At 38.8% G+C, this 15,867-nt stretch overlaps 1 protein-coding gene across 1 annotated transcript in view; it reads left to right on the forward strand.

The window, feature by feature from the left end:
- Positions 1-1,866: 1,866 nt before the first annotated feature.
- NAV2 (neuron navigator 2) overlaps positions 1,867-15,867 on the forward strand; it is a 435,335-nt gene continuing 421,334 nt past the window's right edge. The window contains exon 1 of the mRNA XM_072865147.1: positions 1,867-2,466. Coding sequence (XP_072721248.1) covers positions 2,392-2,466 — 75 coding nt within the window. The 5' untranslated portion in view covers positions 1,867-2,391. The remainder of the gene's footprint in view (positions 2,467-15,867) is intronic.

Raw genomic sequence — 15,867 nt, forward strand, 5'->3', positions numbered from 1 at the left:
TTTTGTGGCTGATTTGAATTAAATGGTTCTTCAAGCTTCAGGATAAATTTTTTTTCTTGTTAATTTTTTTTATATGAAGCTTAACATAGCTAACTCATGCAGTGGCACTAAATATCCAGTAATGCATGTGTGCTCTAAGGTTAGAGGCATATACTAAGTACTAGATACAAATAGGAATTTGCATGTTTCCCCAGAGAGTCTGTCTGGTTCCAGGGTGGTTAAAGCCATAACATTGAATACATAGGAACTTCCAGAGAGATTGCACTTCTTAGTCTTTTTTTTTTTTTTTTTTTTCCCTGGTTCAGGGGACCTTTCGTGCAGAGAGACGTTGTCCTTAGTTGCACTGGTTATGTCATGCTATTCCAGCACGGCATTACACGATGTGACTGATGCAGTCTCATGTGTCACATCACAGTGAAATCACTGGAGGGAAAAAGTTTTCGTCAGTAGGACTTAAGAATATTTATAAAAGTTGGGGTTTTTTTTTTGCGTGATATTTGTTGCTAAGGTCAAAGGCCCTTTGCTGCCTTCAAGCTACCTGTATGATTTCCGTGGATAGCGGCAGGTGTGAAAGTACAGATCAGGAGGAGATTGTGGTTCAAAACAAAATTTGAAACCTCTTGTTTCTCTATAAAATGGGTTAGAAGTGTTTTTTAGATTATTTTCAAATGGCAAAGCGTAGCAGCATCACTGCAGTCAGTCATATTCCTTCCTGTACTCGGCAGAAGAAAGAACTGGATTAATGACCTACTGCTTCATGGTGAAGAGCAATGAAAGAGCATTTGAAGTGATAGGCAAAAGCAGTATTTCTATCTGTTCTCTTGTGATTTTTGCCTTGGAATAACAACGGACCTCAGCACATAGAACAAACCTGTTCATGCATTTGACCAAAAATCTGCCTTATATTGAACTTGGGTATTTGATTCAGGTGTTCAGTTCAGGTAGTGCTGAAGCTTTGTAGAAAAATGCGAGTTTCTACTATGTCTATGGAAAATCTATTTTTCATGCTACCCATCCTTTAGTGATGGGAGAATATCTGATTACTAGGATGATTTTCTTTTGTTTACATAGGACACTTAAGTTTGGATTTTTTTGGTGCTTGTCTCATGACCAGAGCTTGTATAAGACAACATATTTAGCTGCATGTTGTTGATACTATGCTCAGCTAAGGCCGCTAAAATTAATTTAATATTTAGCCTTTTTAGATATGGAATCCAGCTTAATAAAAGTGCTTTTCCTGGTGCCTGCGTATTGAAGCCTGCTGATATTGATCCCCCCTTACAAATTAACTCAGGAAGCGGTTTGTTTCTGTTGTAGTAAACCTGTGCTTCTCAGTACAAAAATAACAATATTATAAGGTGGTTGAGTTGCTAACCTGTGGTTTCAGGTGCCACTTAATCTCCCAAGTAATAATGTAACCTGTTCATTCACATGTTCTTGTGTCCAGGATTTTGGGAGGTGGCACACAACAACCTTATAAACTGTGGAGAAAGATCCCTGGGTAAGAGACCCCAGAGGAATAATGATTTTGGCTTTAGATCCAGAACTTGAACCCTGGAAGACTGAATTTTGAGTTGATCCTTGCAGGCTTCAGTCGGCATAGCAGTAGGCTCGACTGTGATGTACAGTGCTGTCATTCTGGGGAGTTTTTATGCAAGAAGCCCCAAATACAAGGTAACACGCTAAATAGGCATCGAAGCATTTTGAGAGGCTTGGATGAAGAGTGTAGTATGTACAAAATATGTAATTATTGTACTGGTTTTGGCTTGCGGCTCCTGGTGGTGGGCGAAGAATATCAGCAGCTAAGTTTTCTTTCAAGCTGGTAAAAACTGCTTTTTTTTCCCCCCCTTTTAGGTGTTTGTCTGAATACATAGAAGAAGATGACAAGCGTGCATGGATGATTTTACGTAATTAACACCTGCTAGATTTGCAAAAGGCAATTATCGCTGTGAAGTGTTTACATTGATTTATGGGAGGAAGGTGGCCCAAGAGAGGGATGCTGATAATATCAACACAGCGGATTAAATGCACATTTACACCTTTATTGACATATAAATTATCCGTGCCAGGAATGCACTGAAAAGGCTGCTGATGGAGCAATAATGTGGCACAAACTACTGGGTTTGGATTCAGTTCTGTCATCCTTCTGTAAGGCACGTAAATGGAAACCTTCATCTGAGCTAAAATAGGATATAGACGCTCACAGAATGGCTTCTTGTTAAGATAATGAGCCGTGATGGCAAACCAGAATTTAGAAGGATGATAAAAAACATGGACGAGGTTTGAAGGAATTATCTTGCCTTTTTTAAATTATTTTTAGATTTTTGTTGTGCGTACTATGGATTTTTAGGGAAAGCTTAAAGAGTCCGGAACAGTCTTTGTAGCTGGGAAATGGAACCTGGCTCTGAATCTAGCCAACATCAGAAAAGAAAGCCTGTGACACATGGACTGGAAGATCAAAAAAGGGTAAGTGACAAAAGGTGGAAGCACTTTCTGCTTAAATTGCTGCATGAGATACAAGTGGCAGAAGAGCTCTTTAACTCTTTTATCAATTGCAGTTGCTGCTTGCTACGCTTGGCTAGCTGTAGATCTCTTCACCTGATTATATATTTAAAAAAAATGTTTGTCTTTCTCTTCAGGCTTGTTCCAATGTATGGAGCAAAGAGCTAAGGGAAGGGAAAATTGTAATATGAGTGAAATAAGGGAAGAATCTCCAGAGTTCTGGGTAGTTGTTGATGAAGAGGCTTACAGTGTAAATGAGGTATACTGACCGTTACTAAGTCCAGTCAGATTATTGATTTATTGTAACTTTAACTTTTTTCATTGATATCATTAGAGAGGTTAAAAAATTGCTTTCTTGAGATTTGGTGATTAAATTTGCTGAAGTTGTTGTACACTTGTCAGTATCCTCATTGTCCTGATGGTAGCATTCCCATTTTACTGTAGTTTCCAGATGTGACTTTGACTTGAAACAAAACAAAATGCACAGTGGAACGTGCTTAATGTCAGCTGGTGGACCTTATTTTGCACAAGTGCTTTGTGGAAGCTCTGTGTGTCAAGGTAGTATTGTATTATTTAATACTAATGCATTGGCGCGTTAAGTTGACCTAAATGAAGATGCTGTCTCAGACGAACTGTAGCTTGTGAACAATTGGGACTTTAAAGTTGTTTTCTTGGCACCAGTCAAGGAAACTGTGAAACTTGACATGTTTCTACTGTATAAATCATTTATATCGTTTTCCACGCAGATTTGATGGGTGATAGAAAACACTCTGTGTTCAGCTTTGTGTGGAGAGCCCCTTTTTCCTGTAGCTTTTACATATGAATTTTTTTTCAGTTGAAAAGTGAGTTGGAAAAAAAATTGTCCATCACCTATTGCTTTGGTGTTCAACAGCGCTGTCTGATTTCGGAGAGAGGGAGGTTTGTGTCAAAATTTCATCAAGTTTCCTGAAGAATAAAAGTGGTTTCCCTGTTACACCATTAGAAATCTAAGCAGCCTGGAAAACTTTCAGAAATTGGATAAAATGCAGCTGTTTCGTTAGAGAGAAATGACATTTAGGGAACATTTATTTGGGGAACCACATAGAAGTCCTAAATGTCTTTTAATTGCACTGAGCATGATCTATTAACTGATAAGCTGCCAAGGTCTTCCTTTTACTTTTTTCAAGGAAGCATTTTGGGACTGAAGTAAATCAATAAGGGTTGAAACAAAATCCTTCCATTGACTTAATTTCTGGAGGCTGCTAGTACACTTTTTTCCTCCTTAAGTATACAACATTATACTGCATCTCGGGTATGATGGGAAAAACATTTGGGACCTACGACACCCAAGTATACTATAATTGTTCTGGTGGGCCAAAATTCATATGCAATTATGTTTGTCTCTCCTTGCTGATAGGTATAGAAGCCTACATCTCCCATCTGCTCCTGGCTCTGGGTATTTGGTGCACATGTAGTATGGGGCCTCTGAAGGTATAATATAACCCCAAGTGAGGCTCAGTGGCAGCTGGGATAACATCAATTGGTCATGCTTTGCTGACATTCATTTTAACTTGAACTCTAGCCGTCATGGAGATTATTAAATTTATAATGATATATGTAAGATCCATTTTAATGACTCTGCATGCTTGGGTGATCTCTCTCACTTCTGTTTGCAAAACAAGTCTTAATAGAGTATTACATTTCACTTCCTATTGAATTTTCCAGGGAAAGGTTCCTGACGAGAGCTTTGCTTAGGCTTATGTTTACTGGGAAAAATTAGTTTGGAATAAAAATGTTGATGCAACTCGGTTATTGTGGACTTTAGTGTTCTTAAGCTTAACATTCTGAGATTTTTGATTGGGAAAAGTGGATATGTGATCAAGGGCCATTAAAATTAATCATCAGTAGACACTTTTGTTATTGGAAATGAGGCTTGTGCTGGAAGAAATAAGACCAAGCTCATTTTAAATCGGGCAAGTGCATTCTCCTTTTTATAACGATATATTTTATGGACATAAAATCAACTGTTGTTTAGTGTTTCGAAAGCAATAAGAAATCAGTGTGTATATGGACATCAATCAATGATGCACCTGGCATGTCTTGCCCAAGTAAAATAATAGAAAGCTAGGTTTTTGCATTTGTGGTGTAGAAATCTTAATTTGCCTTTTTTTTTTTTCCTTTGGTAAGTGTATTTCTAGGTATCTACTTAGTAGCTATATTGATTAAAGCAAGACAAGATTTAGTATTTGTGCTTGTTTTTTTAGCGGTATGAGGTTTTGCTTTTTGTATTTTGGCTGATCTTCAAGAACTAGAAACTAGGCTGCATCTGACATTGCTGAAATCAGTAGAAGTGGGTTCTTTTTACTCATCGCTGTGTTAGCTTTCCAGGCTGAATTTAAGAGGAGTCTAATATTAGTGTTCGGGATAGCATCGCATCTATCTATGTAACTTTTATGTTGTCTCTAGTGGGAATTACATAGCCAAATTCCATGCAACTTGTAATATACGAGTGAAGAATTTGATGGGGTTTAACAACCATGTAAGTAGACCAGCTGAAGGTAGTAGGATTGCTAACATGAATACTAATGTGAATGAAGTGAGCAAGCTTTATGCCAATATATGACCTTGGCAATCAATTCCTTAAATAAGAGTAAGATAAGTGAAACTATAGACTTGTTGAGTTTGTGTGTAGGTTATTGTTTTGATACCAAAAATGGATGATTGCTCATGACTCATAAATTAACAGATTTTTCTTGAAGAGGAGACTTGAGGGAATCACTGTAAAGCAGGTAAAAACTGCTGCTAAAATAATCTAGTTGGGTATATTTCAGTTGTCCTGTGGCATGAAAAATTTAATACTGCCCTGTGTTCAGGTTAAATGCATTTTCTGTTGAGTGGGTGAAATGCAGTATTTTTTCAACTGGTTTCCATCCTTCATTCCCATTCTTCCTGATTTCTCATTTAGAGTAGTAGCTCTAAGTTAGTGCGACATGGTAAGGAACTGTGTAATAGTGACAGAAGCGTCTTCTGCTGTGCCTGAATGAGCCATCTTTGATTGAACGACGAGTAAAATGTAATTGTGAAATTAATTTAGACTTTGGAAGGATGTCTGTAAATGGCTCTTTTATATGCTTATATGTGCTCTGTTGTCCAACTAAACTTTTGGCTCTAAAAATGGAAAATCACAAGATAAGCAGTGATTTATTTCTGCCTACCTAGCATATTAGGCTAGTCGGTTTTAGGAAGGACTGTCTTTGTCGGCGCCGCAGAAAGCAGCATGCTAATATTGCACCTCATAGGCTTATAGGTGGTTGGTTGCTTTTGTGTGGGGGTTTTTGGGTTTTTTGGACTGCAGAAAAATTGTCATCCTGGACTTTGAAGTGTCAGTTCAAGCTACCTGGACATGCTACCGCAGATGCATAGTGGATCTGACACTGGACCTTGTAAAGCCGAACTGGTGGTGGTCTTCCAGTAGTGGGGGTTTTTTTTTTGGTTTATTTTTTTCCCTCTTTCTACTTGATAGAAAACTTCCTTGTTCCTTTTTTTGAATGAAGAATGTGCGAGTTGCAGTTTTATGGTGTTAAAAGCAGACTAACGCTTTTTCGTGGGGCATCTTCTCTCTTGACTTGTTTTTATTGAAACAGTCGTCATGATACACGTGACTGAAGCCATATGCTATAGCTTTCCCTTTGGTTTGTGTTATGTTTTTCCTGGGTTGTTATTGATACACTTCAGATTTGCTTGAGGATACTTTGCTGCTACCTCTCTATCAAAGTCAGTTTAAAGAGCATAAGTGGTCTCGCATGTATTGACCTTCTCATATTGAGAACTTGTTTAAAGTGGGGTAACGTTGGCTGAGTACCATATTTATTAGTAGGTTTTTGTGCTGAGACATTAATGCAGTTGATGGGTGCTGTGCTGTTGAGCCAGTGTGAAAGCACTCGAGTATAACCACTTATAAATTGCAGCAAGGCTTACCTTATGAAATTACAGCAAGCTGCTATGTGGTGTTTTGATAATGTAACTAACTGGGCTTTTATAGAAAAAGAAATGCAATAAAAAATCCACTGAGCAAGAGAGCTGAGAAAATGACATAACCTCTCCTTCATTTTACAAATATCTAAAACCTTCTGTAAGCATAGCAATCTCTGTAAGATTTTAGTTCCTGGCTATGTGGTTTATGTTTTTGATTCTTGTAATTAAGATTGTTAATAAATCTACTTGAAACCTGACTTTCACAGAATCAGATTTGGGAGACTTAGTTACATGGATGGGCCTTGGTGATCTGTCCAAAGCTTGGCTTCTGCTTTGAGGTCGTAAGTTTTCTGCTTTTAGGATGCTTCTGGAACCCATTTTGTAGGTGTGCTGACTGTGACTATTTTAAACCACTCTTTGTTAAGAAATTGGCTCAAAGAAGCAGGTAGTTATCTTCATTTCAGTGATGCAGATTTGAACCTGGATGATTGTTTCAAGGTATTCTGTTCTTATTTTTCTTCTATTTTCTGTTAAAAGTTCTTTCTGTAATGGTTTTAATGAGAGACTTGTATGATGAGAGAGTGTGATTTCATTATTGCCAGTCCTCTCCCAGTCAGGCTCTGATCTTAAAGAACTTTCCTGGATGAAGAAGCAGGGCTAGCTAGGGTTGTCCAAAATATTTATGTAAGGTAAACAGTGAATCTTGCCTGTTGAGCTGATATCTGTTGTTAAATTTGTCTAGTTAAAGGAGTTTTGCAAGCTTTTAAAAAATTAGGGGTTGATTCCCCCCCCCAACTTGTGTAAGTTTTCATTAGGATGTGATACAAAGGGTCTGTGGTGACATAGACCAATTGAAGATTAGACTGTGAGCAGTGAACTTCATGCGCTTGAGGTCTCCGTGGTATAGTCTGATCTAGAAATCACTCGAGTGTGATACTGAATTTTTAATCTTTTTGCCCTGTCCTTTTTCCCCAAGTCTGTGTTACTGTAGAATGAAAAAAGCTCATGTGTGATTTCTTGAGGTCTTATACTTGCACAAATTGTTGGGTTTTACTTCTGTTTTGCTGCATGGAAGTGAGTAAATGGTATACAGCATATGTACATGTGCTATGACTTGTTAAGCATTTATATATATGGCTCCGAAAACAAACAGATGGAATATGTGTGGATGGGATTTGTAAGGGAGGTGTCCTGGATTATTTCTGTTCCTAGTGGTGGTCAGCTTAACATTAAGACTTCTAAGTTGAGCGCTTCTGTGGCTGTGCAGGTAGCTTTTTGTATCTGGTGTTCAGTGATCCAAGTGAAAAATGAAAAGCAAACTTCACTTCAAGTTGAACTGAAGCAGATCTGTTCATGTTTCTGGGATTAGGAGTGTTGGCATACAAAGCCTGAAAATAAGACTAAGTTTACAACACTACTTCAGAACTGAAGGGGACAGCAGCGACTTCCACTTGTGTCTTAGTGATGTAGGTGTCTGCGTGGGATATGTGAAGTATAACCTTGATTTAAATAAAGTTTTGATCTGCATTCTCCCGTCTCATAGAGGAGTATCCAGATTGGACTAATCCCTGCATATTTTGTCCTAGTCACTGCTTGTGAACCTGATTAATTTAAAAATATATATTTTTTTCTTTATCTGTGATTTGGAATTAAGCTTCCTGGTAAATATTTGATATGAAACTGTTTTTTTTTCTCCCAGTGAGTGAGGCTACTTTTGCAACAATGTCAGAACCTATTCAATCTTCTATACTGGGTATGTTTTTTTTTTTTCCCAGTTGTTCATGTTTTGGAGCCTCCTTCCAAGCGATTGTTCCTGAAGGAGTCCATCCCAAGGTATCCTAGATGATGTTAATTATGTGATATAATTGGAAGGGGAGACCTCGGTGTAGATAACGAAGTTCAAATCCAGATTTTTGCCTGGTCAGGAATGGCTATTGTATCGGTCAGTTGTTCATGTTGCTAGGTTATGCGGTTTCTGTTGAATGACATGTAAATCAGAGTAAATCTAGCTTTAAAAAGTTTCTCCAGGTTGGATTATTCCAGAGTAGTTGTACTGGCACATTTCTATCCTCTCTTGGACTGAGAATGTTAAATTCAAATCTAAGTCATTTTGGTTGATCCAACACAACACTTTTTTTTTTTTTCATTGGGCAAGAATAAAATAATGAACAAAAAGTCCTGTAGTCACTGAGTCACCTATATCTTTTCCTCCTCTCAAGTGAAGTTGGTTATCTTGGAAATAAACTCTATAGTCAAGACAGTTATCTGCAGTTCTGAGGATGCGAAAAATACCCATGGATAAGCACAGTGGCATTGCAAGACAATGTAGCATACCTTTCTAAATCACTTGGGTGTGCTTTGAAAAGTCTGATCTTACAGATGGGTTAGGTGATGAAGGACAATACTGGCTTTCCTCATGAACAGCAATTTAAAGCCTCTGTTAGAGGGAAGAAGTAAAGTTGATCAGGAGATGCAGCCAAGTAGGTGATAAGATTCATAAACAGCTGCTACTTGTGTCATGGCTATGTATTAATGGAATAATTATGAGTGAAGCATTACATTGTAAAGGATAGGACTCTGGAATTCCTTGTAAAAAATGTTTATAACACCTTTTACAAACTTGCAGATGGCACTGTTTTAGCAGAGTGCACCGTTCTGGATCTTTATCTTAACCAAAAATAGAGCATGGGGATGAATTACATCATGTTCAAAAGAGCCTGACACCACCCCCCACTCCCCAACACACACGCAAAAAAGCAGAAAAATTCTTCTTAATTATTCTTCTAGGTTTATTCTAGAATCCTGGAAAGCATGCCTCTGAAAATGCTTGTATGGAAGAGTATTTACCCAGTAGATAAGCACAGATGTAATTTAAAATGGAACTGTACAAAACCAGGCAGAAATGGTTTCTGTATGCTGAAACTGTGTTGAACAATATGGAAGAGTTGATTATTTCCAGTCCCAAGGGGGTGAGGGTTAATACTGATGAGTACTTCATATAAGATGCCCCTAATGCTGCTCTTGCCTGCAAGAGCTTCCCTGCTTGCATATGTGTGTGTCTACATAGCTTCTAGTTGTAAACTGATTTTATTCCCCCCCCCCCCTTCTCTGATGGTAGATTAAGAATACATTGGTGTGATCCGCTTGGACAAATCCTACAACAGTCTGTCTGGTATGCTGTACTGCCTGTGGCACTGATCAATATCTGATGTTTCAGAGCTGGAGAGAAACCCAACAATATGATGCATCAGCTGGTTGCCTTGTGTTTAGGGAAGAAATCCAGCCCTTCCGCTGCTGCTGACGATGGGCTTTAAACCCTAAGGCATTAGATATGATGGTCATTCTTATCTTGGATGGCTACAAGTATTAATGGTCATAAATTAGCTGGGATATTTTAAGATTCAGCCAGGCACCTTGATTCTGTGGAAAATCTTCAGTCAGCAGGGGATTGTACGGAGAGGTGGTATTCTGCAGTGAATGCTGTCTTCTCTAGTTGGCTTTGGGGTTCCTTGTTTGGGGCTGGTGAGCGTGGGCTGAAGAGTGAAAGCTCCCGGACTGGACTCGGTGCTGCAGCTGTGTCTCAGGGCATTAGTGAGCCTGTTACTCGAGTTTTGCACATCCTGTGGTATAAATGAGGATTTGATAGCTAAGATTCTAACAGCTTCATCAATCTAATTTCAAAGGTAATGAAACCAAAAGGCTCAAGCAGTAAATACAGGTAAGTGCTATGTAGTTTAGTATGTCTTCCTTATAGTATGTTCCAAAATAAAGTGAATTTCTAATGTTGCAAAGGAAAAGCCTGCTACATTTGTATCAAACATAGGCTATAGGATGCTACAGAGACACCCTGCCTAATAAGAAATTTTATTCTGTTACTGGTTAGATTGTAAAAAAATTTACTTTTGACTTGTCAGATTCCAACGTGTTCTTGGAAATGTTTCTCCAGCTGTGAAATGCACCTCATCTATCCTTCCCTTCTTTTACGGTGAGAAATGTAAAGCAGAAATGGCTGTGTTTCCCTCGTTCTTTCTGTGACTGAGATGTAGCAAACCTGTGTTTCTGTGCCATAGGATGCGTTTGCCCTGATGCACAGCTTCAGAAGCCAGCCCCCTCCTGCAGTCCTTATACATGTGAACAGTCCAATGTAAATTACTGAATTTCTTCAAGTGACTCAGTATTGCAAAAATTAGTCCTGTGTGCTTTTGTTCATTTAATAGGACAGGTGTTTCTCACAGTCTGTTACATAAAATGTACAAGTAGGTAAACATTAGAGGTTGGGTTTTTCATTATTTTTATAAAGCAAGTGTGACTTTCAGATAATATACACTAGAACTCATTAGCATGTAGTTTCCTGTACACCTCTTTAGAAAAATGTTCATTATTATGCAAATGGCTAGCCTCTGGCTTTGGAGTAATTGTCATATGGAATAAAGTGTGGGCCATGATATTAAATTCTTCAAAACCTAAATAGCTGGGAAATTCATATTGGACAGTCAGATACTGCCTCTCATGATGTCTGTGCCTGGAAGCAAATTTGATATCCCTGAGGTCCGCTATCTATTTTGATATTCCTGGTGAAAGGAGTGGTAGGGAAAGGAAAGGGAAAAAGGGGGAAGGAGTGTAAAGGAAATAGTCTCTGTGATAATTCTGACTTATTTCCTAATTTTTAGGGCATATTGCAAAGCTAAGAGTACCTCAAGGGTCTTTCAGGAAGGGAGGCATTAGGGACAGACAGACGTGCATTTGTCAGTACTTATTTTTAGGCACTGAGCGTTAGGGTTTTTCCTGGTTGATTATAGTCTAGTTTGACAGATGTGGTATAGATTTATTTATGCTTGCATACTATAATAGGTTTCAGTGCAGATGAAGGAGCTTTTAGTGAGTGTGAGAAATGTGTGTGTTTCCTAGCTACGTATTTCTCTTTGAAAAGCATCGTATGTCTGTGTATGCTTTCAAGTTCATATATTATTTTCAAAGGATTGCTAAAAGGAATATTTATAATGTAACAGAACCTGGTAGCAAAACAGATGTGTTACAGATGAAAGCTGATAATTTCTTTCTTCTAAAATTGTTCAAGGTTACATTGGTCTAACTCTAAAATAAGTGGTAGGAGACTGCTGGACTAAGTTATCTTAACTTATTCTCCCAACCTGAAATCCCCTTGTAGTGCAGTATCTTACTATTCTTTATGTTTTCCAGACAGAGTCATAATTTCCCTTTTCTTTGCAGACAAAAACTGGAAGGGATATTACATCTATGAGTTTCTTGCCTGTTCTTGCACTGAGCTTTTTGCCCCTTGGACAGTTCACTCTATTTCTGCTCTTTTTCTGGCACTGCCAAGTAACCCAGAGGTAGGATATGACAAAGAACCATAGCCTGAGGTGGAAATGGCATGTGTGTAGCATTACAAGGGAGACGGAGCCAGTGTAGATACCTAGACCCTTCTGCTGTTCCTCAGGAGCTTACTGCAGCTTCTGACGGGAAGCAGACCTGTCTCTAGGAGTCTACCGAGAGGCTCCTGCAACATTCACGTGTCAGTAAAAGTTGCGGAGAGGATGGTCTTTGGTTTTTTCCTTTACAGAAGACTGTCATTCATTCTTTAGAGAGGAACGATCTGGCTTACAAATTAGCTTGTCCTTGCAGCATTAGGAAAAAATAGCACGGTATTGAAGACTGTGATTCCTTTTCTTGCTAACAGAATATGATGCGTGGATGTCTCTTGAGGCATCGCGCACTGATCGTAATAAATATGTACTCAGGCTTGTGTAGCTATTTTTCAAGTGTTCTGCACTAAAAAGGAGTTGTATTCAAGGGAGCTGAGGGGTGGGGGAGTAGCCTCTGAGATCTGATAATAGAGTAAGTTGAGAAATCGATAGAGACAAGGTAAGCTTGTTATGAAAAAACCTCATTTATAGGTGGAAAATTAGAACTCTGCATGCTGCAAGCATTCAGCTTGCAGTTTATTTTCTAAAGTCTTTCAGTTCTTCATTGTGATGACAGCAGTGACTATCAGATCTTCAGTAACTTGGAGGATTTGTTTTGGATAAACAACATGCATCTGATATGATTACTCCAAAAATGTAACAAGGCAGATGGAATTGCCTATGTTACTTGAGTGTCTCTCTTTGAATTTTTCTAATTTGAATGACTCGCTTTCTTAATTGTTTTTTTTTTGCTGTATCATGTCAAACAAGGCAATGAATTTTTAAAATGTCTTGAATGTAGTACTGTGATATTGAAAATTTCCCAGCAAATCCTGTGAACACAGTAGAAATAAGAGAGGTTAGAAACTAGACAGATCACAGAATTGCTAGACTTTGGGTAAGAAAAGTTGGATGGCTGTTAAATTTTCTGTGAGATGGGAAGGAACTGGGCTTCAGTTCTGTTGTTGTTCCATTGGTCCACCACATGAATGTTAAAACAAACAAACAAAACCTAGACAGTGCTAGTTCAGTTATCGAAAGAACAGTGTCCTTTCCCTATCAGCCTTGATGAAAATCAATATATTAGAAATGACTGAAAGTTGCATCGGCTATCTGTTAGTTGCATAAAATAGTGCTTTAATGTTATTTAGGCTGATAGCTCACATCCGAGTGGATGGGAAAACCATCACCAAACACCAGAAGAGATCTTCCTTTCAAACATTTAATTTTTGCAGGTTTTAAGTACCTACTGCACTGCATTGTTGAGAAATTCATGTTAATCTCGTGTGCTGGGTTTTTTTGTTGTTGTTGGTTGGCTTTTTTAACTTGCCTTCCAAACCTGCATCATTTCACTTAATACGCTGACTTCTGGAGCTCAAGCTCAGCAGTAGGAGTAGCCTGTCTTCAAACTCCTTTTCCTTTAAGATGCTTGACTAAATAAAAGGAAGATTAGTTATACTATGTAAGTGTTAGGACTGGAATAAAACCTTCATAAATATTTATTAGTTGGGAAAAATAAATACATGGATGCATCCTTTTAAAACTCAATTGATATGACAAAATAGACCAGTTGGCAGAGGTTGAAAGTTGAGTATGGGGGAGATTTTTCACCTTGTATAAACTACATACAAACTTCGAGTGCACTACAGCACATTGAAGCGCTAAAATAGATGGAAGCATGTACAGACAAGGATGTTCCTAGATAGGCAGATGATGGCTTTTGTAAGAGGCTGGAACTTTAAATCTTGATGGTGGGTGGTCTAATGTCATTCATTGTATTTACAGTTGTATACAACTGTATAGAGTTGTATATTGTTGTCAGTAGCTGAATCTGAAGTGAAGGTGTTTAATGCTTTGACAGAATCAAAATGAGCCACAAGATACGTACTGCATAATGATAGTCATAACTGTTGCTTCTGTAATTGGGGAGGCAATACTGTTGAAAATAAGGTGTCAAATACAAATCTACATAGTTCTCCTCACTCTCCTAGCCCGCAACATGTTTTTGTGGGGGGAGTTCATAAGATAATGCGAGAGACTTCTGCCTCTGGGTCTTTCCTATCTATAACACGGGGTAAATGTCCGCTTTACAAAGCATTTTGGGACCTCCAAATGACAGAGTTGAGTGATGTTAGCAGAAAATCCAGGTTTCTTAAGGTACATCGTAATCGATAATGGCATGAAGACAATGTCTTGTTGATAGTCTTCTGTACTTATCTGCCTTTTATCTGACTTGCAGGTAATATATTTTCAGCTTGTAGATGTAGCTATTAGATTCTTCTGTGTGTGTAAGCATATCTCTATAGAGTAGAATATTAGTTTCTGGTATTCGGAAATAATAGGAGGAAAGACGTAACTCTGGTTCAGGAGCAGTATGTAAAGTGCAGAGGCGTAAAAGCAAAACCTAGCTCCCTTGTTCACTGTGGTGTTATTGCAGGATCTGAATTTCAAGCGCTGCAGTCAGATAGTAGTAATTGGCCCAACCCATGTATGTTCCAATAGCAAGAGGCATCTCTGGAGCCTTACTAAAAATTTCAAACAGACCAAAAAACCCTGTAAGAATTTGAGTGTGTGTAACATGGGTTGGACTGCTCAGTCTGCTGCTGCCTTGCTGCTACAGATTTGCATTTCAAGGGCTAGCATGTCCTTTGGATGACTCCTTTGGTGTTGCCCTACATGGATGAGAGTCTGACACGCACACCCCCCAGTACTGGATTCCCCTTGGTTTAAGATAATTTTTTTTTTTGGAGGGGAGCATTATTTTGAAATGATTCCACCTTGCAGCGTGGCCCCTTGGGGCTTTTAGGGCTCCAAGGTCCTCAGTTGATCTCGGGATCAGGGAGAATGGGAAGGTGATGGAGGATGGGAAGGTGGAGGAGAACTGTGGCTTGTTCTTGCTTTTCCTCTTGTTTCTGCAAATTCTTGCAGTGCTGGTTTTGGTTTTTGTTTGTGTGTTTTGTTGCTATAAGTAAAATAGAAGTTAGAAATGGATAATCTTTATGAATGATGAGAAATACTTGTTCTAATCTTGCAGACTAGAACACAAGGTAAGCAACACAAAAGCAAATATAATGCAAGCATTCACCTCATATGAGGAAATCTGCTTAAAAATTGAAGTATATGCTTGTCCTTTTTTCTAAAAAATACCCCAAATACTCTCTATATAGTCTGTAAATGACTGTTACTTTTCCACAGGTGGCTTTTCATTTGTGTATGGAAGTACAGATAGTTCCCGTCTGTACAAAGTTTTGATGCGTTCTGAAAATATTGACTGGGCGATGGATGTGTTGAGAGAAATGTCACGCGGAACCAGAGGTCTGTGCAGAAACGGAGGCGAGCCGGCTCTCGCGCTGCCCTGTGCTCTTGGGGAGCAAGGACAGCCGAATAGCTTTCTCATCTGCATCAGTTGTATGTGTTGCCAAAGATGATTAAACAGTAACTGCTCTTCCTCCCTCCTCCTCTCTTCCCTTTAATTTCTTCCGCCTTAAGGTGATGTATCATTACTAATAACACTTGCTGTGGGATAAAAGCTAGTGACTATGAAGTGCAGAAGGACTTCTTTATGATCAAGGCTTTGGCCTGAGATGTTTTGAATGTCTCTTCAGAGGTGCATGTATAAACCAATTAAACATGCTAATTAGCTTATCTTACTAGGTGTCTTCAAAGTTAACCTCTAATTTATTTCATAATTTCATGTTTTTTGATGGGGGAGTAGTGTAAAGGTCTCTTGTGTCCTGCTTCGATGAACTACAGTAGCGGTTACAATTGCAACTTCTATAGGAGGCCTTTTCACTAGGTGTACTTCAAATATTCAGAATCTTGTCTGAGTGGGAGAGCATTTCTTTTCCCCTTGAGCCGGTCGAAGGTCTTTTCCACCCCCTCAGCAAACCTCTCGCTCCATCCCTGTCGGTGTTGGCGAGGCCCCAACATCCGTCGAGGAGCCGCTTCGCTCTCCAAGGGCTTTTCGTAGCCGTGGGAGACAAAACCG

This window comes from Ciconia boyciana, chromosome 6 (genome assembly GCF_034638445.1).
Source record: "Ciconia boyciana chromosome 6, ASM3463844v1, whole genome shotgun sequence".
Lineage (NCBI taxonomy): Eukaryota > Metazoa > Chordata > Aves > Ciconiiformes > Ciconiidae > Ciconia > Ciconia boyciana.